The sequence below is a fragment of the Acinonyx jubatus genome, chromosome B4 (assembly GCF_027475565.1).
Source record: "Acinonyx jubatus isolate Ajub_Pintada_27869175 chromosome B4, VMU_Ajub_asm_v1.0, whole genome shotgun sequence".
Taxonomy (NCBI): Eukaryota; Metazoa; Chordata; class Mammalia; order Carnivora; family Felidae; genus Acinonyx; species Acinonyx jubatus.
This window is the reverse complement of record NC_069387.1, coordinates 94,098,272-94,122,212: the sequence shown is the minus strand read 5'-3', so window position 1 is coordinate 94,122,212 and position 23,941 is coordinate 94,098,272. Positions and strand designations below refer to the sequence as shown.

Genomic DNA, 23,941 nt, shown 5'->3' with positions numbered 1-23,941 from the left:
AATGAGAATTATGGATTTCCAAGCTTATATAGAATACAATTTGACAAGGGCTCTAAAATATTTATTACAGTGAAATTTACTGCCTGGAAATTTTATTGCACCAAAACCAGTGGATCACTGGAATTGAATTTGTCAGATCATTATAATAATACTATTGGGATACAATTTTATCTATATGAACTCTTATGGACTAAAGTAATGCTGATTTATATGAATTCTTCATAATAATGAGTCATTTTTATTGTTATTTAATATTGATGGAGTAACCACAATGTGGGATTCTACCTTTTAATGAAATTTCCCATTTATATCCTAGGAAGACATTAAGTGTATGAATTTATATAATGGGAATTTCTGCTTCTACCTTTCTGTTCTTCATCTTATTCATTGGTAAACTTAATGCAAACCAGGAAGAAAAATGATCTCTTTAAACTTACTTCTGAAAAGGTAAAAAAGTTTTTTCATCTCTGCAGCTTGGGGAGAGATAAAACCGACAGGCTCACTGAAGAGCAATAATTTAGAGACTAGTCGGTTGGCTTGACTAACAGCTAGATGAAGTGCCTAACAGAACCAAACCTGTCTTTCTGGCATTATTGGAGAGTGCATGACTCCAGTGAGAAATATCTTAGAGTCAATTTACAGTATGTTGCTCCCTTTCTCAGAGGTCATTGCTGCTGTGAATTTTGTAACGAGGAGACGAGTAACACAAGCATTAACTTCTCCAGTTTCATTTTTCTCCATAGAAAACAAAGACTTTTTTTGGGGTGGGGGGGGGGTCAAGGGCCCCATTAGTCTCTCGGGTACCATCAGGGTTTGAAATCTGGGGGTCCTTTTTGAATCTTCCATTGCCTTCCAGCCAATCATTCACCAAGTCCTCTCCATTTATCTTTATCTCCAAAACTCTCCACTTCCACTGTCTAGTTAAGTCTCTTATCTCTTAACACCTGCATTACTGCAACAGTCTCTGAGCTGGGCCTTTCGCCTTTGATCTCTTATCTCTTCAATTAATCCTGTAGGCTGCTGCCAGATTAATCTCCCTCAAACCATGCTCTATGTCATTCCCCTGTTAGGAATCCATGGTTCTGCCACATTACTGTCCCTTCAAACCCAAACTTCCCATCTGATATTCAAAGTTCACCATCTGCCTTCACTGGCCATGCTATTCTCCTATTTCTCTGTCCTAGTCAACTTGTCCCTATTTAGCTCCCTCCCACAGTACTTCTGAGCCTGGTATTCATAAGCATCCCCTACTTCCTGCCTATCTGAACCTCATCAACCCTCCAAGACTTAGCATTATGGTTCTTCCCCAAACCCTACACTTTAAAAAAAAATTATTAAAAAAAATTTTTTAACGTTTATTTGTTTTTGAGACAGAGAGAGACAGAGCATGAACAGGGGAGGGTCAGAGAGAGGGAGACACAGAATCTGAAACAGGCTCCAGGCTCTGAGCTGTCAGCACAGAGCCCGACTCAGGGCTCAAACTCCCAGACTGTGAGATCATGACCTGAGGAAGTTGGCTGCTTAACCGACTGAGCCACCCAGGGGCCCTTAAAAAAAAACATTATTAAAGTATAGTTGACAGTGTTATTAGGTGTCGCTCAGTGCTCACCACGGTAAGGGTAGTCACCAACTGTCACCATACTACTGTCATTATGACATTACTGATTACATTCCCTATACTGTACTTTTCATCTCTGTGACTTATTTTATAACTGCAAGTTTGCCCCTCTGCGTCTCCTTCACCTACTTTGCTTATCCCCTTCCACCCCACTCCCACCTGCCCTCTGGCAACCACTAGTTTGCCTTGAACCCTGGAATTCTTTAAGTGGAGAGTCCTCAGCTAAGACAAAAGAAAGCTAAATCCTGTAGACAGATCAACTCCAAAATCCCTGAAGGAACCACTGGGGTCCAACTCTCAGTTTAGGAAGGGCAGGTAGAAAAAGCCAGGCACAGAGATAAGAGTTTGGAGCCAGAGATATCAGGGAATGTGGGCTACAGTCAAACTGGGAGAGATGAGCTGATCCCAAGCAGATGTTTAGGACCTCACTTAGGGTTTGAGGCTTTAGTTCAGTTCAATAAATATTTCTGGAGTGTGCGTTTTTGCAGGTACTGTTCCTGGTGCTTGAGATCTAACAGTAAGTAAACCAGGCAGACATGAGCCTGTTTTCTAAGCGTGTTGATCCAACCTTTATGCATCATGTTTCCTAAAGTGTAGTCAGACAACCAAATCGTTACAAGGAGGTGTTAGGTGAAGGCAAATGCATGGTAGGAGGGTCTAACCTAAATTTCACTCTTTTTTGAGATCCAGATCTGGATTTCAGGCTGTCTTTGTGACATTTCTACTCAGTTGTTCCTCCACAAACACACACGTTCAAGACCAAACTCATTATCATTCACCTCCATTGTCCCCAAACATAGCTTTTTGCCGGTGTTTCTTGTTCTCAGTGATGGGCTTCCTTAAGCACATGGTTATAAACCAGAAATTTAGGAATCATCCTGACATCTCTTACTCCATCGTTCTTCATCGATGGAGTAATTCCGGTACTCTGGTAATTTCATCTAAAGAGTTCTCAAATCCATTTCCCCTTCACCATCTCCACTGCCCCCATGCTGACAAAGTTCTCCTTTCTCTCCTAGACTATTTCAGTAACACAGATCAAATCATGCCCTTCCCTGCCTTTTATCCTCCAGTGGATTCCCATTGACTTCACAATAAAGGCTAAAATCCTTGGCATGTCCCAAATGGCTTTCAAGGCGTCTGACCCCACCTGTCCCACTAAGCTCTTCTTGTACTTCTTGTACAAGAAGAGCTTAGTGAGTCCCACTAAGCTCTTCTTGTACTTCTTGTACAAGAAGAGCTTAGTGAGTCCCACTAAGCTCTTCTTGTACTTCTTGTACAAGAAGAGCTTAGTGACACAGGACTCTTCTGCTTCAGCCACAAGGAGCTTGTTTCTGCTTCTTGATGTACTAGCTTCGCCTCCAGCCACCTCCACTACAAGGCAGTGCACAAGTAGTTCCCTCTGTCTGGAATGTTCTTCCCTCCTGTCATTGTCTGATCAACTTTCACCTTTGCAATAGGGACAAGATACTCTTTTCTCACCTATAGTTTCCTTATCAGGAAAGTGGAGGCAAATTCTACCTCACAGGTAATGAGGGAACAGACAACCAAAAGCATAGGGAAACACTAAAAAAAGCAGACTGGCCCACACATTAATAATATTGTTCTCTTCTCTTCTTCAACTTATTTATTTCTGTCCTGCAGAAATTTCTTCTTTTTGTAAATTTCTTTCTTCTTGTAAACCTTCACAACATAGGTCTAGAAGTAAGATGTGATTCTGTCAAGCTCCTTTCCCTCACATTAGTGCATCCTGCTGTGTGCCCATTCTCTGAAGTAGATTTTGGAGGGAGGGGAGAGAGCGTGGTGGTAAAATGGGCAGATTTTGGTGCTAGGAAGACCAGAGTTCGTATCCCAGACTCACTTCTAGACTGACTCCATTACAAGCCATATGACCTTGAGAAGGTCATTTAACATCTTTGAGCTTTCTGCTTCATCATCACTAAGGAAGGGGTAATCTCAGCTCCTACCTCATGTGACTCCTCCTTGTCTGAGGATGAGTGGAATGAAGAAGGTGCTTCATAAACAGCTGCTGCTGCTTTGATAACCATGTGGGTTTAAACACCCTGGGTGTTTCTGATTTTGTCCTGGCAGTGTTCCCATGCTTTATTGCTTCTTTCTTTTCTTTTTTTTTTTTTTTAAGTTTATTTATTTTGAGAGGGAGAAGGGCAAAGAGAGAAGATGAGAGAGAGAATCCCAAGCAGGCTCCACACTGTCAGCACAGAGTCTGACTCAGGCCGTGAGATCATGACCTGAGCCGAAATCAAGAGTCGGATGCTTAACCGACTGAGCCACCCAGGCACCCCTCTTTATGTGCCTTTTTACAAACAGTGTACCTTCCATTGGTGCCATCCCTTTAGCTTCTCCGAAGAGTTTAACCCACTTCCAAAGGTAACCTTCATTTCACATCACAAGACTGAGAAAAGTGGTATTCTACTTTTCATTTATAACATCTATGTTCTCTTTTAGTTATTTACCTATCTGATGTGACTGTCACATGTACGATTTTAATCAGAGCACTGGCAGATAGCCTGATGTAAGAATGGTTTGTACATGGAGTCTTGCATTATGTATTCACATTTTTTTTCCATACATGATTCTGAGGACTGCGCTCCAATTTGAGTTCTCTCTTGCTATAGACACTGTGTAGAAAGGGCTTTACCTTTGAAAATAGTTTTCTCCTGCTGTTTAACGGGGGAGGGAGACAAGGAAAACTTCTCATAACAATGCATTGGGTGCTGGTTTGCACGTGGTTCTATGAAATGACCTCCTAATGGTGCACTAGACAAAACCCTTGGCCTCTGGAACACCGAAGTCCACCTCCATCCCAAGACGTACCTGCTATGCTGGCACTTTGGTGAAAAAAACCAAACTAAACCAAAATTTTATTTATTGAACATGCATTTTTATTGTGTAAGCTTGTAATTTCTCTTTCTGGAGACTATTTTAGTGGGAAGAATAATGTCACTAATACTAAAACCATTGTGTGTGCGTGTGTGTGTTTAACCTCTTTGATCTTTTAATCTTATTCTCTTGGTTAGCTCACTCTACTTTTTTTGTCTCTTACACCTCCTTGTCTTTTGTTACTTCCTTCCCATTCTTTACCCAAGGTCTGAAACTGAATAGGCTGCTGGATGTTCATGGGAGAAAACTGGGGCTGGTTCTAGGCTTGCCTTATTTTCTGCCCAGCACTCTGAGCCCTGCCTCTCCTCCTCATCTCTTTCTCTTACTTACTCTCTTTGAGGACTATTATCAGCAAAACCTTACCATGAAGAGTCTGGGTGACATTATTAACATTTCACAGGGCTCAGGGGCAGAGGAGTTGGTAGCCCTGAAGCTGCTATCACAAGATGCACAGGCTGATCACGTTCCAGGCAAGAATTACATGTTCTTTTTAGGCTTTAAAACAATGTCTTACACCCTGAAGATGAACACCAATTGGTGTCCTAATTAGAGACTAGAGACAATACCAAAGATATGTCTGATTCTTTTATTTTCTATGTTCCAACCCAATTTGTTTCTCTAGTGGGAACTTGAAATGAAAACCAACATGTATTAAATAATACTCTGGTTAACTGGACAAAGATGAATATGTCATTCTCTTTGATCACCTTGAACTTCACTAATGACAGTGAGATGACTGAACGTCATTGATGACTATCAACAAATGAAGTAACGATTTTTTTTCCCCCATAGATCGATTTCTTAGCTACAGATACAAAGGTATGAGGTCAGGGGAGGGTTAAGTTTTGAGTTTCCATCAAATCATTGTAATCTGAACCTAGTCCTCAAATGTCTATAATGCCAAAAGTTTCTTGGTGAAATACAACTCATTGTGAATTCTGATTACATTTCCTATTCCCTTCCAAAAAAACAGAAAGGAAATTAAGTTATATTTGATTACATTACAAAAAATCCAACTGGTGTCTGGGCAGTCATTACCATGTCAGAAGCAAACGTACACATTGTACAGGGGCAGGCTCTGGGCTATTGGGCTCTGGCACATGGGCTTGACCTCTTATTCTTTAGACAAGCAATTTGTAAACATCAGGAGAGAGTTAAAAGAACACAAACGTACCTATGTGTTTTCATTATGAACAAGGCCAAATATCTTTTGTTTATGTAAAATAAATGAAAATTACATCTCTTGAAATGTGAGTACAATTTGTTGCTTCCTCACAGCAATGTGACCAATTTTAATGTATCAAGTTTCTTAAACTATATTCAATGAAGCCAAGTCTATATGGTGGGGCAAAGTATACTGGATCTATTTCAGTACTTATCAGCCACTTGGTTGGTAGACCACTTGTCTGTGTCATAGCACAATAAAACATTTAATTTCTCAAATGTGTTGGCCATACAAATCCCCAGAGGATTTTGTTGAAATGAAGTTTTTGATCAAGTCAGAGATGAGGCCCAACATCCTGTCCTGTATATCTGGGAGGTGTTGGTGCCGTGACAAACACATTCGGATAGTAGGGTGTGCTATCCACACAGCATGTGGCCTCCTGTCTTTATCTGCCCCAGATCGTCAGTAGACTTAATAGGCAGGTATGTATGAGCTGTTTCAATTAAACACAAACAATGCAATCCCAGACTTTTATTTCATATTCCGAGTACCTTTTTAGTTCACACTGGAATGCAAAGTATGGATTATGTGATGATTTCAGGTTTGAAAATAGCTCAGGGGAATATTTGCAGAACATCTGAAGAAGTGTTGCCTGACACGAGTTTTCCCAACGTTCGGTTAAGAAGCACTTAACGGTATAATGGAACCAGTTAGAAAACACGCAGAGAGTGCAGCCTTGGGCTTTGGGCCTGTCCAGATGATTCTTCTTTGCAGCCAGGGTTGAGAAATCCCCTTTGGAGATTACAAGGCCAGGCATGTAGGGCGGTGATGCACTCACAGCTCCTGTGGAGGTTGGAGTGCAGCTTAGAGAGCGAATGTGTAAGACAAGGAAAATAACAAAGTGAAGAGAAACAGTGAATTCCAGGGACAGAAAAAAAGAGGAAACATTAGAAAAAGGGCCGAGTGATAGTCTAAAAGTTGCCTATAGTGCAAGAAAAGCCAAGCGACGGAGTGGAAGCCTCCCAGGTGTGGGCAGCATGGACGATGAGGCAGGTCTCATCCTCTTTGTTACTTGTACTGATACAGAAGTGGCCTGAAAGCATGGACAATGAATGGAGACTGGAAGAGGAATACATGTTTGCATTCATGTAATGCATTCATGTAATGCAATCATGTAATGATCACTAGTCTCAAAACTGATGCTTTCGGGGCGCCTGGGTGGCTCAGTTAAACTTCTGACTTTGGCTCAGGTCACGATCTCAGAGTTTGTGGGTTTGAGCCCCGTGTCAGGCTTTCTGCTGCGAGCACAGAGCCTGCTTCGGATCCTCTGTCCCCCTTTCTTTCTGCCCCTCCCCCACTTGCACGCACGCACTCTCTCAAAAATAAATAAACATTTAAAAAACAAAACAAAACCTGATGGTTTCATTTTTGGAACCGCATGAAGGAAGCGGGAGAAGTACCATTAAACATCTCCAGTCTGGGACGACGGCAAAACTTTACAAGGGTTCACTGTGGCCCAAACCCACACACTCCATAGGGGCTCCTTCAGCTGGTACAATACAGTGTCTGTGCGGTTGGTGGTTAGAGTGTATGTTTATAACACTTTTTGTCCAATCTTAACTCTTGTATCAAAGCAGCACAAAAAACCATGAGAAAATGTGGCGCGGTAGCACACAGTGCCAACATTCAGCGCCTCACATGGGCCTGTCTGCGCTCCGGGCAAAGGGACCGCTGGACAAACATTACACAGTCAGCCGATAAAATTCAGCATGCACCGGGGGCCGAGTATCTATCTGGATGCGATAAACATCATACTAGAAAGTTAACCCTTGGCTTTTTCACAGGGAACACATACTTATAAGGTTTCAAACACAATTGTGTTTGTGAATCAGAAACCATAAGGCAAGAGACACCTGGTGAACAGTGAATCTCCAGACGGTAAGAAACCAAATCTGAACACCTTTATCAGGGAGGCACCGCCCAGTTCAAGTGAACAAAAGATTCATGGTTTTCTCTTTCTCAAAGAGTTCACTTTGCTGGGTGTTCTGTTTGTGATCTTCTTTCAGCTGATAGGGGCTTTTGGTTACCGACTCTTATCCTTCTATCTTCTGCCTGCCTCACAGCTGTTTAAAGTTCCCATTGGCTACTGCTATTAGCTCGTTTTTCAATGCGGCCACCAGACCCCGTGCCCTGATGCAGACAACCCAACTTGAGAGTGTTTTGCCTTCTGACTGCTTCTTTCCTTCAGGAAAATGCTCGTGCAACAAAGGAGGAGTGATACTGTGATGTCATTAAGGAGCCCCTGAAAATGCAACAGACCTATCGCTATGCCACAAAGGGGCCCTTGTGGGCTTGTTTATCTATAGGCTCGTGAAAACCTAGGAAGTCACTTTGTTTGACTGGACTACAAAGCTTAAAATGGTCTCAAGCACAGATTTGCTTTCATTAAAAGAACAGCCACAACAAAAAAAGATCAAAGGAGGAAAGTATCATCTTCAATCTCGTGTTTCTCCTCCTCTTGTATCACCTCAGTAAAAGGCATTAAGCAAATGCTATGTAACTATTAACCGATGGATTCTTTAAGATACTTTTCAACTAGAGTCTGCAATATTTACCTGCTTTTTAAATGCATCTCCCTCATCATTCCAGACCAGAAACCAGTATTTTGTTTGACAGATGAGGACTTTCAGTGTAAGTAAGATAGAAGCACATATTACACATGCATATATTGGAAATCATGCGATATATTGCGAGCACTTACACATTCTCAGGAGATGAAGATTTACTGACCACCTACTCACGGCACAGTTTTGCCAAACAGTCACTGCAAACACTTGCTTACAACACAAGCTCTAAAACATCCAGCTGGTATGAAAGTTCTTTTTGTGGGAAATAACTAATTTTTACTTATTCAGAGATTCTAAGTCAATGAAGAGTAGAAACTCCTGATAGAAAACTTGTATACTCAGAATAAGGAACAATAACCCCAGTGCTGTGTATGTTCATGTGTCTGTATGTGTCTGTGTGTCAGTGGGATTGTTTGTGAGTATGTTTGTATGTTTGGGTGTGGTGATGGGGAAGCTGTGCAGTGAGACTTTAAGATATACCATAAGATCTTAGCTCACTGATTTGAGGATCCCTGATGTATATACAGAACCTTAAAGATTAAGTCATTTTAAAAATTCATTTAAATTCAAGTTAGTTAACATACAATGTAGTCTTGGTTTCAGGAGTAGAACCCAGTGATTCATTGCTTACATATAACACCCAGTGCTCATCCTAACAACTGCCTTCCTTAATGCTCATCACCCATTTAGCCCCTCCTCCCCTCCAGCAACCCTCAGTTTGTTCTCTGTATTTAAGAGTCTTGTATGGCTTGCTTCTCTCTCTGTTTTCATCTTATTTTTCCTTCCCTTGACTCAGCAAAAGTTTCATTACAAGTCAGCTCAGATCATCTAGAAATGGAATAAATTGAAGATGCCAATCTTATCTAGATTTTTCTAGACACGGGGAGAAAGCATTATTTCTGATTTGAACTCAGGAACAAAATACTACAGGAGAATGCAGGACAAGATCCTGGATCCGCAAGATTCTGACCTGTGATACCAGCATATATAAGAGGCTTTTCACTGCAGGTGCTATGATTGAGTGTCTGATCTGAAAATCTGAACTCCAACACTGGTCCCCCCCCCCCCCCCGTATTGTTTAATGAAGATTCAAAGGGTTGTTGTCATAATGAAAAGTCTCATTCACTCACAACTTATTTAGCTAGGGTCCCCAACCAAGGAGTTGATGAAAATGGTTATTTGCACATTTCATTGCTCCTTCCCATATTGGTCCTGAGAACATTTTGCAATTTTAACTGTACTTACAGGGACTGAAGGCTTCGCAAATTCTGCAGTGCTCCCGCCGGTACCTGTCTTAGGTGATTATTCTGCAGCATACTGCACATGAAAACAAATGAAGAAAAATGTTAAAGAAAGTTAACAGTAATCAATAATAACTGGCCACAGCACTGCCAGGCTCTGTTGTAAGTGTCAGGGAAACAGTAGAGCATCAGACAAAGCCTTGGCCCTTGGGGAGCTTGAATTCCTATGTGGAATGAAAGATAATTAAAAATTAATGGGTGAGTATATACCATCAGGCAAATGGTAGGTACTATGAATAAAAAACAAAATATGGATTTGGGATAGATGGATACAAGGGTTGAGATTTTTATTTTAAAGGTGGTCAGGGAAGATCTTTCTTAGGAGTTGATACTTGAGCGGAGACCAGAATGGAGTCATGGAGCAAATCCTGTGAACATCTGGGAAGAGTTTCTGAGAAGAGGGAGGAGTAAGTGCAAAGGCCCTGAGGCCAGAGCTTGCTTGATTTGTTCAAGGAGTACCAAAGGATCACTTGTGAGGAGGAGCGAGTGAGAGCAAGAGGTTGGGAGAGACTGAAGCTGTCTCATGGAGGACTTGCAGGCCACAATGAGGCTTTATTTTAAGTGTGATAAGAAACTCTTGTTGAAGGGTTTATAGGGAAATGACATGATCTTATTTATGTTTTTCTTTTTTTAAAAATTTGAGTACAGTTGATGTCCAATGTAACATTAGTTTCAACTGTACAACTTACAGATTTGACAGGTTTATACATTAAGCTATGTTTGCTACAAGTGTACCAACCGTCTCTCCCCATACATTGCTATCACAAGATCACTGAATGTATTGTGCCTTATATTCCTGTGACTTATTCATCCCATAACTGGAAGACCTTATCTCCCACTTCCCTTCATTGATTTGGCTCACACCCCCATCCTTCTCCCCTCTGGCAACCATCAGTTTGTCTTCAGTATTTATAGGTCTGAATCTGTATTTTTTTTTGTTGTTTATTCACTTTTTTGAGATTCCACTTATGAGTAGAATCATGGTATTTGTCTTTCCGAGTCTTATTTATTTCACTTAGATAATACTCTCTAAGTCTATCCATATGGTCTCAAATGGCAGATCTCATCCTTTTCATGGCTGCATAATATTCACACACACACACACACACACACACACACGCACGCACCCTTTATCCACTTCTCTACTGATGAATACTTAGGTTGCTCCCATAATTTGGCTATTGTATCTAATGCTGCAATAAACACAGGGGTGCGTGTATCTTTTTGAATTAGTATTTTTGTTATCTTTGGGTAAATACTCATAATGAAATTATTGGATCACATGGTAGTTCTATTTGTAATTTTCTGAGGAACCTCCATACTCTTTTCCACGGTGGCTATATTGTTGGCATTCCCACCAACAGTGCAAGAGGGTCTCTTTTTCTCCATATCCTCACCAACACTTGTTTTATTCATGTTTTTGAAGGACCACTCCGAGGACTGTATAAATTAGACAAAATGGAAATATGGATACAGCAGGAAGCTATTCAAGATCTTCTTTCTTGTGTAGCCATATTTTAATATAAATTAAATTCTTTTTGTGAAGTATTGAGCTTTTGCTTGCCTGGGTTCAACTGTTCTTTTCAGAACATGACTACAGAACAGAAGCAGCTGGCAACAAAGAAACAAATATCTATCGTTGTTAGTAGGGAAATAGCATGGAAAATAATTCCCATTAGATTCCTCATATTTTGCTATTTTATTCATAAATATTTATAAGGCAATAATTTTGCATCCATTCTCCCAGTATTTCGTGGTCTACGTAAGCCAAAGGCAGAAGACCTAATTTTAAGAAAGCAGCCATTTTACAGAAATGCCTCTACTTATTAGGTCACAAACCTATATCTGGATCTCTGAAACAGTTTGTCTGGTTCCTTCACCTCCACAATGGAAGTTTCTTTCCATTAAATGACTGGCTGGGGACCCAACCCTAGGTGTGTCTAACTCCAGACTCGATGCACTTTCTACGACACCTTGCAGCATTACCTTGAGGCGTATTTGGTGAATGTATAAGTTCTCAGGTTGTACGGTATATGGCATGATTAAGGTATGGGTAAGAGTATGGGTTCTCCAATCTGTCTACCCCTTCCCTGCCCCTAGCAGTGTGGCCTCAGGGAAATCGTCCAAGTTCTCAACTTCTCGGTGACCAGTGATACTGCCCACCCCCAGGGCTTACTGTTATGATCTGATGGGTGAAGGTACACAGAACAATACCTGCTGCGTGGTAAAGCGTTCAATGAAGGCTGACCCTTTTTGTATGAATTCATAGACTCCTTCTCAAAGCTAACAATATAGTGGGATTGTACTGGATGTGACATTTTAATTAACCAGAAAATAAAATGGGGAAAAAAAATCTGCGCCAGTGGTTCTCAGACTTCAGGGTTCATCAGAATCCATTGGAAGTCTTGTTAAAGCACAGCCTGCTGGGCCCCACACTCAAAGTTTCTGGTTCCGTAGGTCTGGGTAGGAGCCAGAGAACCTGTGTTTCTAGCAAACTTCCAGGTGACACTGGTGCTGCACAGTAAGGCAGCACACACGCACATGCCTGTGCTATCCTAAATTGCTTCCACTGGAATATTTTCACAAGTTGAGGCTGCAATGAGCTTGGAGAGAAGTCTTAAGTTAAAAAAAATTTTTTTTTAATGTTTACTTATTTCTGAGACAGAGACACAGACAGAGCGCTAGCAGGAAAGGGGCAGAGAGAGACAGAGACACAGAATCTGAAGCAGGCTCCAGGCTCTGAGCTGTCAGCACAGAGCCCGATGTGGGGCTCGAACCCACCAGCTGTGAGATCATGACCTGAGCTGAAGTCAGACACCCACTGACAGGGCCACCCAGGTACCCTTGATAAGGCCTATGTTTTAAGTCTCTGAGAGCAAACCATCTACTCTCCCTGACCATTTGTCATTTACATGTATAATGAGAATAGAATAATATCATCTGGTAGATAAGGTGTTCGAGGATTAAAAATATGAAGGCATTTGTAATACTTTCATATATACAAATATGAGTGTGTATACAAATAAGACACGAAAATACTTTAGAGGTCATAAAACTTAACACTTTTATCATGGCTGAGATTCTGTTTACTAAGGAATATAATTATGTCACTTGTATCCTAATAGTTTTACTGAAGTAATTTCATTATTAAACTTGAATTCAACTAACATTTCATAAATCAAGAGTGTCAAATGTATTGGTTCCTTTTTTTTTAAGTTTATTTATTTATTTTGAGAGAGGGAGAGACAGAGAGAGAGAGAGAGAGAGAGAGAGAGCTCAACCAGGGGAGGGGCAGAGAGAGAGAGAGAAGGAGAGAATTAATTCCAAGCAGGCTGACAGTGCAGAGCCCAAAGTGGTGCTTGATCTCATGGTTCATCAGATCATGACCGGAGCGGAAATCAAGAGTCAGACACTCAACGAACTGAGCCACCCAGGTGCCCCATTGTTCCTTATGAGAAAAGTCAAGTTTTAGGAAGATCTCACATTTCACTTATCTGTTAAGGAATTGGTAAAATTATAGCTTGAATTCCATATTTTACATAATTTACTTGAGTATTAAAATTTTACATTTCTATATTATTTTATACTTTTCCAAGTGGTTTTAATATATTATAGAATTTTACCTTCACAGAAATGTTTTCTAAGTCACTCACTAATTGAGTGATAAATGTGAATGATGGTAAGATTCAGATAATAGACTTCATTGATGTCTAAACTTTGTAGGTGATATATTACTCTATAAAGTATTGAATAGTCCTATGCTTTCTAACCAAAGAGTGAAACTATTAAAATGTGGTCTTCCTAAAACAACTGGAAAATTGGAGTAGAGGATAAGAGATACTCAGATGGTTTTCCTCCATTAAACAGTGGCAAACTTTCTCCAAAGTTTTATATAACTGGTTTCAGAAAACAGAACTTATATGAACTTTGCTAATGATAAATTTTAAAGCTAGTCCTGAACTACCTCCCAGCAATTTAATTTTTGAACTACTTCTACAAGTAAAATACCAAAAATATAATTTAGAAATCACTTAAGTCCTGATCTCTCCCTAAACTAAAGAACTTCTGTTTAATTACTTTTAAATGACAAAACAAGCACAAGTTATCTCCACAAGTCTCCAGTAAGTTAATTAGAAAATTCTGTTTTTGTTTAAGATATCCTAGTGGGAGACAAAATAATGAAAGGGTTTACAGCACTTTGGAGTGCAATTAAAACAGAAAGCATTCACAACATAGCTGCTGATTTCTTTTGCAAATACTTCTTTATTCTGTGCATCCAATAGAAGCAGAAAGCACCATGAACTGAACATGGGTTTAGGCACTTTTGGCTTCGTTTTTATCATTCACATATGGGTGAGAAAAGAAAATTTTCCACTTTCTCTAGAGACAAAGAATGGCTGCATATTTCTTTTAATTAATTTTTTTTATGTTTATTTATTTTTGAGAGAGAGAGAGAGAGAGAGCACGCGTGAGCACAAGTGAGGGAGGGGCAAAGAGAAGGAGATGCAGAATCAGGCTCCAGGCTCTGAGCTGTTGGCACAGAACCCAAGGCGGGGCTTGAACTCACCAGCCACGGGATAAAGACCTGAGCTGAAGTCTGACGCTTAACTGACTGAGCCACCCAGGTGCCCCAGTATTTTCTTAATTTCTTTCCCTGATTTTAAAATATTACAAGTTTGAAAATGCTTTTATTTTAAACATTTATTACAAATTTAAATATGTTGAAATTATTGAAGTCTTAAAATATTGAAGTTTTAAAATTTAAAGTATTTCATACAGCATCCCACGCTTCTTAACAGTACTTTATTTCGTTTTCTTTTCTGCCAACAGGGCTACGGGAGAACAGGTACAGTGAAGCAGAGGGAGATGAAATCATATGTTACAGGGGAACTTCATCACAGTCGATGGCTTGATCCTTAGGTACTCCTTCTGCCTAATTGTCCTGTGTTTAGGTAGGTATAAAGTAACTGTTAAGACTCTGTTGTAAGCCTATGTGGGAAGCGGAGAATTTTGGCTAATCGTGACTTTTCCATGGTTAGTTTTACCCATCACCTCCATGGCTTTGGTTCTGGTACTGGGTGGCGGGAGGATGAGCTGTTCCTTGACTGAACGGTCGACAGGAGAAAATGAACCTTTGCTGAAGAAAGCCTGGTTCAGAATTCCACTGGACTGGGTGTTTTACAATATAGAACCAATAACTTGTTTTTCTATGAAGCCAGTATTTATAGAGATAATCTTAAATACTAGTGATCTTCCAGAGTTAACGGTAGTAAGATTTCAGATATAAAAGAGTCCTAGCTAAGGAGGGCTGTTGCCATCTTCATTTTCTTTCTTTCTTTTTTTTAAATTTTTAATGTTTATTTATTTTTGAAGGAGATAGAGACAGAGCATAAGTGGGGGAAGAGCAGAGAGAGAGGGAGACACAGAATCCGAAGCAGGATCCAGGCTCTGAGCTGTCAGCACAGAGCCCAATGTGGGGCTCGAACTCATAAACTGTGAGATCATGACCTGAGCCCAAGTCGGAGGCTTTACCAACTGAGCCACCCAGGTGCACCACTATCTTCATTTTCTTAATGGATTGGCTTACTATTATCTTTCTCTTTTTTTAATCAAATGCCCTCCTTACCCTCTCTATGCTGATCAGGGACCCAGATGAACATAACTTTTACACTACCTTTCTTACCATGCTATACAGTGATCAGTTATCTCTTTCTTTCAGTGACTTTTGGGTTTTATAAAACATTTGGAAGAGTTGCCATGAAGAAAGAAGCAGGCTTATTCAGCATTTTACCCCTAGCACTGTGGTCTCAACACGACCAGACTCAATTCTCCCTTTAATACTAAATATTTATAATGCCCCATCTATTATATTTAGATAAAATTCATAAAAATATAGCCTATTTACACACATCACTTCAAAGAAAAAAACCAAAAGAATGTACTGCCCTAACTATATTATAAAGGAGAAATAAAAAAAATTTATAATAAAGTGATACATGTATCATTATATAAATGATGCTCAGATAGGAGACATCTTTATGAACGAGTCAGATGTTGGGCTCTCTTTTTTAAAATATAAACTTAAAAAAAAATTTTTTAAAACTTACATCCAAGTTAGTTAGCATATAGTGCAATAATGATTTCAGTAGAATCCGGTGGTTCACGCCCTACATACAACACCCAGTGCTCATCTCAACAAGTGTCTTTCTTAGTGTCCCTTGCCCATTTAGCCCATCCCCCCGCTACCTACAACCCCTCCAGTAACCCTCAGTTTGTTCTCTATATTTAAGAGTCTCTTATGTTTTGTCCCCCTCCCTGTTTTTATATTATTTTGGCTTCCCTTCCCTTATGTTCATCTGTTTTGTATCTTAAATTCCACATATGAGTGAAGCCATATGATATTTGTCTTTCTCTGACTGACTAATTTTGCTTAGCACAATACTCTCCAGTTCTATCCATGTTGTTGCAAATGGCAAGATTTCATTCTTTTTGATTGTCGAGTAATACTCCATTGTATATACATACCACATTTTTTTATCCATTCATCCATCAATGGACATTTGGGCTCTTTCCATACTTTGGCTATTGTCGATAGTGCTGCTATAAACATTGGGGTGTATGTGCCCCTTCGAAACAGCACACCTGTATCCTGTGGATAAATATCTAGTAGTGCAATTGCTGGGTCGTAGGCTAGTTCTATTTTTAATTTTTTGAGGAATCTCCATACTGTTTTCCAGAGTGGCTGCACCAGTTTGCACTCCCACCAGCAGTGCAAGAGGGTTCCTCTTTCTCCGCATTCTTGCCAACATCTGTTGTTGCCTCAGTTGTTAATTTTAGCCATTCTGACTGGTATGAGGTGGTATCTCATTGTGGTTTTGATTTGTATTTCCCTGATGATGACTGATGTTGAGCATTTTTTCATGTGTCAGTTGGCCATCTGGATGTCTTCTTTGGAGATGTGTCTATTCATGTCTTTTGCCCATTTCTTCACTGGATTATTATTATTATTATTTTGGGTATTGAGTTTGGTAAGTTCTTTATAGATTTTGGATACTAACCCTTTATCTGATATGTCAGTTGCAAATATCTTCTCCCATTCTGTTGGTTGCCTTTTAGTTTTACTGATTGTTTCCTTCATGTTTGGCTCTACTTTTAATGAATAAAGTTGGGTATGAGAGAAACAGCATGACCAGAAGCTGTTTTGTACAAGAACCATGAAGTGAGATTAGAGTTCTACGTGGATACTAGAATAAGAACTAGAATTCTTAAGATACATAACAGACTATGCTTATATAGGAAAGAAGGAAACAACCTTTATTAAAATAAGGATAACATGCTAAAATAAATGATAGATGTTGTAGGGGAGAAAATTAGGAAGTGTTAGACTCTCACAAATGAGCATGACATTTTCACAAATGCCTGTTCCTTGTAGAGGAGAATAGTGTAAAAATAATTCTCTTTTAGGACAAGATAAGGTTGAAATATCACAAAGCACATTTATCCTATCTCAAAGCTCCATCACATGCTGAGGCAAGCCTTCATTCTCCAGTACTGGAGAGCCTAATGGCAACAGAGAATTGAGGCCAAATTGGAAAAAAAAAAAAAAAATCACAGTATTGCCTTCATAGAAGTCGGGTAGCAGACCCTGCTGGATAATGGAAGAGCAAGATTAGAAAAGCAACAGGCCACCCAAATAAATATATATATTACACAATTGTCATAACAGATTTTTATGACTATTCTCCAAAAAATTTTAAGGCTATAATACAAAATCTTTACAAAGCAAACTTTGTTAATGAAATTCAACGGAACCTTATGTTTCATATTTCTCTGCTAATTTAATGGCAATTATTATTAAAAAAAATTTTTTTTATGTTTTTTATTCTATTTTTGAGAGAGAGAGAGAGAGAGAGAGAGAGCAAGCAGGGGAGGGGCAGAGAGAGAGGGAGACACAGAATCTGAAGCAGGCTCCAGGCTCTGAGCTGTCGGCACAGAGCCTGACGTGGGGCCCAAACCCATGGACTGTGAGATCATGATCTGAGCCAAAGTCGGACACTAAACTGACTGAGCCACCCAGGTGCCGCAAATGGCAATTATTTTTAAGAAGAAGTTTTATACCTTCACGGTTATATATTTTTAATTTGTTTTGTGGCTGTTGAGGTAATTCTTCTACTGCACTAATACTGTTTTCACCTAAATCATACAATACCTGGAATAGACAGGATGCATACACTGAATTATTCAGTGATTTTACGAGAATACATTTATTCCATTTAATTTTTCCTGTACAAATTATTAGGCCTATGCAGAACTTCTTATAAAACTTTTTAGTGTTATTATGCATGAATATATTATTGACTCAAATTTGGTCAATTTACACTGGGCTGAGTAGCACATTACAGGACAGTTTGTTACATGCCAATCATCCAGAAAACCAATGACGTTGGTTTTCCAACACTCTGGGGCAAGCAGAATGGCCACAGTTGAGAACCATTGTTCTACTACTGAATGAAATACTTTCAAAACATTTGATGATTGAATTTGCTCATTGAATATTAGTCTTTAAGTCAGCAAAGCAAAAGGAAGAGCAAATATAATTCTGGGCAGAAGTCTTGCTCCTCTAAATTTCTCTTCACGTGGGCAGTGATCTAGCTACACTGCAAAGTCTGAAAATGCCATTCCCATTCTTATAACTTTTCCTTGGTTTCTCATCATGCCTAGATCATAACAATGCTCATGCATTTTTGACATGACATACAGGATCCCTGGGACCAGGACCCTTTCTATCTCTCCACAATCTTCTGCAGATACTTTTCATCTTTTCCCAAATGCTTGAGTACCAATCTTCTTAGAGCCGCCTGTTCACCCCAGGTACTTCCTGCCTCCGTGTCTCTGCATTTATCCCCTCAGTTGATCACATTATGGTTGTTTCGCAGGTGTGCTAAGATTCAGCTCCTGGATCATCTGTTTGGAAAAACATTTCTTGCAGGAAGCCAAATCTGAACCATCAGACTGGACTAAATGCGTTCCAATTTCTGGATGCAGTGTCCTGCACAGGTCGCTAGACACATTTTTTCAGATGAATCAGAGGAGACCTGTTTGTTTGGCTTTGTCCCGCTATCTTGATCCCACAACCTATCACTACATTATAAACTCTTCAAAGGCAAGGGCCATACTTATTGATCTTTGTATTTTTAGCAATAATTTGTTCAATGACACACACACACACACACACATGCATACACATGCTCTCTCTCTCTCGCTCAGTACTTCCAAAATACATTTTGTTAAGTGAGTTAAAATAATTGATTCTAGTATAATTTATTTAACATGTATCCAAAATACTTTGTGGTACATAACTCAACATCGAAAACACATCATCTAAGTTGTCTTATCTAAACTTGATTTATTTATGATGCATTTTGAATGGTTCCAAATATTCTGATGAGTTCATAGAGATATAGGTACATTAAAGAGTTGATGCTACAGCTCAGAATTTTAGCACACACAATGAATGAACACATTAGGGTTTGGCAGTATGGCAACTTAAAAATATTTCTGCCTAGGGGCACTTGGGTGGCTCAGTCGGTTAAGCGTCCGACTTTGGGTCAGGTCAGGCTCTCATGGTTCGTGGGTTTGAGCCCCGTGTCAGGCTCTGTTCTGACAGCTCGGAGCCTGGAGCCTGCTTCAGATTCTGTCTCCCTCTGTCTCTCTGCCCCTCCCCCACTCAAGCTCTGTCTTTCTCTTTCAAAAAAATAAATAAACATTAAAAAAATTTCTACCTAACAGCAAAAACAAGTTAAGCGTAGGAGGACTGAACTCAACCACCTAAGCAGACCAAACGATGGTTCTGCTGTTACGTTTAATTTTTAACCAAATAGTAAATTTAAATATAGCTGATTTTCTAAAAGCCTATGGATCCCTCAGGTCAATGAAATGCAATTCCCATTAAGGAGAAATGTATCAAATGTCTTCTTCGAGTTTAAAACTTTTATCTCAAAGAAAGGAAATAAAATCAGGATAGTCTCTGAGATAAAATTTTCCTGGTATGACTTTCAACTTACATTACCTATTTTCTCTACCTAGGTGACTTTTTTTTTCCTACACAGAAGATATGAAAGAAAATTAAGCAATGGATACTAGAAGAAGGAGGCACTCAATAATAATGAGTTTTCTGATGAACAAACTGGGAAATTGCACATTACATACTAAGAAAACCACTTTTACAAGTCTTAGTGAATTAACATTTCTCAATTAAATAACTACTCAGTATATCTATTAGGCACTAGGCTTTTCCACATCTATTCACAAATGGAACATAAACTTGGTAGTTTTTTAGCTGATCCTTACTCGGTGCATTATAAGGAGACAAGCTTCACAAATGGTTTGAGGCTGTGATCTCATTATGTAAGCATCGTAAGGGTTTATTCACCTGGTGATCAAGACGATTCAAGAGACGGTCCCCAACTTTATTACACAAAAGGAAAGGGAAATACTCTTTTAAAAGTTTGAGTTGATAAGTTGCTTCCTTAGAGGCAATTTTAGAGTTTAAAGTAGAACAGGAGAGATGAACTTTTTTTTTCACACACAAATCCAGCCTGGTATCATACTGTCCTATGGTACCAATGAAGGTAGGCTTTAACTGAAATGAATTATCCTGTGGTTCTAAACAGCTTGTTAGAGGGATTCAGTCTTTACAAGTTAATTAGCATCCACTTGACAGTAAAATCAGAAATATAGCAAATAACAGCCTGTTTACTTACAGAACTTTAAGACTATAAAGGCCAGCGAATGCTCCCTTGGGAATGTACGTCAAAGCGTTTCCAGAAAGACGTCTGTGGGTTTCAAGGGAGAAGAGAGACAGTAAGCATAGTGCTCTTCATGAATTCATTTAGTTGTTAAGAAATGCAATAGAATTTTGTTCAAACCACAAGTACCGAAAAACAACTGTAAAGAACCTTGGCTTGTTATATTTTGTGAAAAGTTTCTGTAAATTTCTAATCAAAAAAGCTGACAAAAGAAGTGTCTACGAAGAAACATGATAAATTACCTATTTTACAATAAATCATTTAACAGCTTAGACTATATATGTAACTCTCCCTTTTAAAAAATTTTACACAAAAACTAGCACCATATGGTAATCTTCAAAAATTGTACTATCAAAATGTGATTGTCCCATGATTTTTATAATTCTTTATAAGCCTAAATAAATCAGATAATATAACATAACAGTATTTCTGTCGCAATTATCCCACAAAATACCCAATTTTCTTACTATATTTGGCAAATAAGAATGCAGACTATCACGATCAGTTTTTTCCAAACTCTCTAAAAAGGGTAGAGTAGGGGCTCTTGGGTGGCTCTGTTGGTTAAACATCCGACTCTTGACTTCAGCTCAGGTCATGATCTCATGGTTTGGTTTGTGAGTGCAAGCCCCACATCGGGCTCTGTGCTGGCAGTATACAGCTTGCTTGGGATTCTTTCTCTCTCCTCCTCACTCTCTGCCCCTCCCCCACCAGCGGTACGCCCCCCCCCCCTCAAAATAAGTAAATAAAAACTTAAAAAAAAAGAAAAGGGTAGAGTAGCTTAATTAATGGTTTAATTGAGCAATACCTTAAAAATTAAAAACAATAAATTGTGTTTAGTATGAAAGACATGAATATGGTTTATTTAATGGAAAGTTTTGACATCATTAACTGGTAAAGTTTAAAAAGTATAGTTTATAATATTTTTCTAAGTGGGAAACAGTCAAGGTGAGAGCATATGTAAAAAGATCAACAAGGTATGGTACCTAAAGCATTTGGTTAGTACTTTTTTGGCAGTCACATCAAAGCCATAGCCTCAGGAGTTAGATGGTTCCAGAAAATGGAAAATCCAAGAAGAACACAGTGACTCAGAAGAGCACAAAACCTTTTAAGGAGCTGATCACATTGTTGAATGGTGGGTAAAATTGGGAATCACGACACCCCCATGTTTTCCTGATGGAGATGGAAGTTGGGGGATAAGGGTAGAGCGACCCATTTGATTAGTGCTTATTCCTGAAGGGCTTAACAGCTTCAAATGTATATTTTGGTATTATCTCCACATGAAAGAGGATTCATTTCCACTGAGTTCCACTGACCAGACTGAAATAAGCCAGCACGCAACTTCACGTCAGTGTCCCATTGCTGGTCCATATCATCGAAAATAAACTGTGAGTATTGAAATAAATATTAGCTCATAAACAGAACCTCTGAATGGCATTTTTGGTATGTTTATTAAACAGCATCATTTGCGCAATTCAAATTGAATTGGCTTAAAATGAAAATATATCACACTTTTTACAATCTTACTTTTATTTATTAAAAAAAAAATTAGGGGCGCCTGGGTGGCTCAGTTGGTTAAGTGTCTGGCTTCAGCTCAGGTCATGATCTCACAGTCCCGTGAGTTCAAGTCCTGCTGTCAGCTGTGCTGACAGCTCAGAGCCTGGAGCCTGCCTTGAATTCTGTGTCTCTCTCTCTCTCTCTCTCTCTGTCCCTCCCTTGCTCATGCTCTGTCTCTCTCTGTCTCAAAAATAAATAAAAACATTAAAAAAAATTAAAAAAAAATTAAATACATAAGAGAGACTTGGACCTTCCAAGAAGCTCTGCCTGTTTTGGGTCTGCAGCACTAACTTGCTGTTAAAGAAGGTTTTTAGTTTCATTTTCTCACTAATTACATGAAATATTAAGATAAAGTAGCTACTCAGGTCCCGTCTAGCTTCCACACTCTACGGTTTCTCTGTCTCGTTTTGTGTTTATTTATATGTGTGTGCCTATTTTCCTTCCTTAAATATAACTTTGTTAAGATTCAGACAGCTCCTCCTGTCTTCCTCATGGTGCCTAAAGAAACTTTCTCAAACTGTAAATAAATTTAGTGGTTCAGAATAGAAGTAAGAGTAGAAAAACAACAGACTGCATTTTCCACTCTAGTAAAAAGGTATCATTTTATGAAACCTTTGTTTCGAAATATGTTTGTGAAACTGGATTGAGGGGGAAGAAATTGATTGCTTCCTGTATATGGTCAGAAAAGTTTGAAGGCCACTAGCCTAGAGCATAGTAAGGCATTCAATAAATGTATGTCAATAACATGTAATTCAGCTAATATTTAACCAGGGTGGTTTCAGAGGTGTTTTGTTTATTTCCTATGAAGTTGTCTTACTACAAAACCCTCTTCAGACTTTCACACTGGCCTTCCGTCTAGTCTCCCACACTGAATCCCTCCCTACTCTCACTCATTCTGTATCCACTGATGGTCTTTGGAAAGACAGCTCTGATTATATCCCTGCCCTATTCAAAACCCTTCACCAGTTCCTGTGCCAAATGAAAAGAAATGCAAAGTCCCCAGCTTCCTCTCCATACTTCCTTGATCTGTGCTCTACGCTGTAGCTAAACCAAACTATCAGGCTTGCTTTTCTTAGACATGCCCTCCACTGTCTCCCTTCCGGCCCTTTGCCCTATCTAAAATGTCCTCCCTATTCTCCCTTCCTGTCTCTCAAAGTAATTTTATTTCTGAGATTTCCAAATTGATGGGAAATCTCTCTATTTTGAACCACTTTGGTAGCACTTTGTGCCTCTCTTATGGGTTTGCTGGCTCTCTTGTGTTACAGTATGCACCTGCCTTGTCACACACATAATACTGGGAACCCCTTGAAAGTAGGAATTCTCTTTGTATACACTGTAGTGCCTTGCATAGTGTCTGAAACAGAATAGGATGCCCCAGTAGTGTCCAACTAACCATTCAAGTAGAGACTATTAACTGTCTCCAGTATGCATTGTTCCCTCCATCTAGAATGATTCTCTCTACCCAGAGTTTTAGCAGAGTGTATGGTCACTCAGCCAGAGACTACACTTCCCAACCTTCCTTGTATCTAAACATGGTAATTAATGCAACCAAGTTTGGCTATGATCAAAAGTGATGTGTGAAAACTACTGTGTCACCTCCTTGAAAGGAGTTTGCTTGTCCCCAATTTTGTTGATTACAGGATATTCCTGCAGAAGTGGTACTGGCGAGACAGCATTAATGATTCTGGTGTGGAAAGCACTCCAAAGAAGGCAAAACAAGAACAGCAAAAGAGACAGAAGGAATCTGAGCCCCTGGATGACTTTACAGAGTGGAGCTGTCCCCTAGCCCTGAAGTTTACTTTGGATGATTAACGGAATCGGTATGATCCCTTGTTGTCCTCTGCAAACAAGTCCATGACTGAAGGATAATTTAGCTGGCAAGGCTTGTAAACCTCTGCTGTCTAGAGACCTCGTCTAGATGCTGGTCTTGAGGAACCACGTTTGCAAAGCTGCTCCAAACTTTAGCA

The 23,941-nt window shown here is 39.5% G+C and overlaps 1 protein-coding gene across 2 annotated transcripts in view; it reads right to left on the bottom strand.

Moving 5' to 3' along the window:
* Positions 1 to 23,941, bottom strand: part of LGR5 (leucine rich repeat containing G protein-coupled receptor 5) — a 131,237-nt gene that overhangs the window by 35,701 nt on the left and 71,595 nt on the right. For both annotated transcript variants that reach the window (XM_015063620.3, XM_027071248.2), the window contains exons 3-4: positions 20,376 to 20,447; positions 9,557 to 9,628 (exon numbers count right to left, since the gene is read on the bottom strand). In XM_015063620.3, the coding sequence (XP_014919106.3) occupies positions 9,557 to 9,628; positions 20,376 to 20,447 (144 nt within the window). The remainder of the gene's footprint in view (positions 1 to 9,556; positions 9,629 to 20,375; positions 20,448 to 23,941) is intronic.